Source organism: Thermobia domestica, chromosome 17 (genome assembly GCF_964235325.1).
Source record: "Thermobia domestica chromosome 17, izTheDome1.hap1.1, whole genome shotgun sequence".
Taxonomy (NCBI): Eukaryota; Metazoa; Arthropoda; class Insecta; order Zygentoma; family Lepismatidae; genus Thermobia; species Thermobia domestica.
The window spans coordinates 121,136,040-121,137,976 of record NC_137470.1 but is presented as its reverse complement, the minus strand read 5'-3'; the positions used below and the strand labels follow the sequence as shown (position 1 = coordinate 121,137,976).

General features: G+C 37.4%; 1 protein-coding gene across 1 annotated transcript; it reads right to left on the bottom strand.

The window, feature by feature from the left end:
* Window positions 1-421: 421 nt before the first annotated feature.
* On the bottom strand, window positions 422-1,429 carry LOC145674144 (E3 SUMO-protein ligase ZBED1-like). The gene has a single exon (XM_081743972.1). It carries the CDS (start codon window positions 1,427-1,429, stop codon window positions 422-424), a length of 1,008 nt encoding a protein of 335 aa, XP_081600098.1.
* Between the last annotated feature and the right edge of the window lie 508 nt (window positions 1,430-1,937).

The window sequence follows — 1,937 nt, the reverse complement described above, 5'->3', positions numbered from 1 at the left end:
CACACGTATTATGAACACAACAACGTATTTTATAAAATAATAATTCAGATCCCTACGTGAACCCAGGCTTGGGCCAGAGGGGCGCAAAAATTTCGACTTTTTTTCGAAAAGTCTCCCGCTTTTTCCGTTTCCGGTGTATAATACGCACAATCGAGTGGTACCGTTGGAAAGTATGCTTTATCCTAAAACAGAAAACGAGGTATGAACCATGATCCTACGATAAATAGTAAGGAAGCAGTAGCTGTAAAAGTATAAAATAAAGTATAAAGTATAAAATTTACCTGAGAAAGGGGAAATCCTAAAAGAGTTAAATTTATCGCACCTTTTAAAGTCAGGTGTTGATTTATGAATCCCCTGTTATACTAAGTCAATAATGTGAAACAATGAGAACATTTAGCTTATATTAAATAGCATTTTAAAATTATTTTGGGACAATAGCTTTGTTCATGGACAGAAATATTAACTGTTCAGCATGCTCAGCGGTAAGAGATGCTCTATAATCTGTCACTACATTGCCACCACAGTTGAAAACTCTCTCACTTGGCACGCTCGTAGCAGGAATACACAAATATTTTCTCGCTAATTTTGTTAATCTTGGAAGATGGTGGGAATGGCTATTCCACCAAACAAGTTTCTCTTCCTCCAAATCTGCATCCCCAAGATTTAGGTATCGGTTTAATTCTTCTATTTGACTGTCTTCTTTATCGTTCCTGTCACCAAATTTCCTTCGTTTTAGGTAACTGTCAAATCCTTTAGTACCAACATTCCCTCGATCATGTTTTTTAGGACTTCCTGCTGGAATAAATCTCAACTCATTCAGTACTCTACCTTTTATTATCTCAGTATCTTCATCCAAAAGATCTTTAAACCTGGGATCTAAGAATGTACACATTTTCAACAGTATTCTGCTTTCTTCATCCTCCTCGTATCGGGATTGCAACGGAGATAAAATTTCCATTTTCATGCTTCTTTCAATTTCTTTGAGTGCTGCTTCTAACATCTGTTCACTATCTTCTTCTTCAGTCAAAGAGTCATACAGCGAAAAATGTGTTTCCTGTTTACTTGCTTCGTCTTGTTGTGATGTATCTTCTATCTGTTGAGATTCTTCGATTTGAAAATCTTTTAAGATTTGTTCATATAATGGCCATATGCCCGACGCTGTAACCGATGTTTCAGCTGACATACTGTCACAAAGCACTTGTAAGGGCGATAATAGGGTCATGATCATATTTAATAATTCTATTTCTTTGTTCTGAAGGATAAGGTTTTTATGTTTTGTTCGGGACAGAAATTTTGCTATTGCTTCTTGATTTGTTAAAGCTACCTGTATCAAAGGAAGAGTAGACCACCACCTTGTTGGCGTGCATGACGGAAGTACTTTGCGCGGGAGGCCTAATGCATCTTGCTCTTCTTGCAGCGCACGTCTCATTTTGCTGCTGCGACTCGTAATTTGTCTAACAAGTAAGTTTACGAAGTTACCTAATAACTTCATTGACTGGATGTAGCTCAAGGGCTTTGTTCACTCCAATATTTAAAGTATGACCGAAACAGCTCAAATGTTGGAAATCACTCAAGTCAACAATGGCCTTTACAATATTGGTACTACTGTTGTTACACAACGAACATTTTCAGTTGATATTTCCGACATATCTATACTAACTGATATAAAGCCTCTAATAGATTAGATTTCGGAAAATCGGAATTCCGGAATTTTATCGCAAATATCGGAAGTTCGGAATTCCGGAATCTTGGAACACGATCCGAAATTTCGGAAAATCGGAATTCCGGAATCTCGAAACAAGATCTGAAATTTCGGAAGATCGGAATTCCGGAATCCAGAACACGATACTAAATTTCGGAAGGTCGGAATTCCGGAATTTTTAAACTCCATCGGAAATTTCTGAAGATCGGAATTCCGGAATTTTCGGAATTCCGGG

What these genes read in the sequence shown, in the direction of transcription:
- LOC145674144 (XM_081743972.1), bottom strand. Translation starts at nt 1,429, where the DNA reads ATGAGACGTGCGCTGCAAGAAGAGCAAGATGCATTAGGCCTCCCGCGC.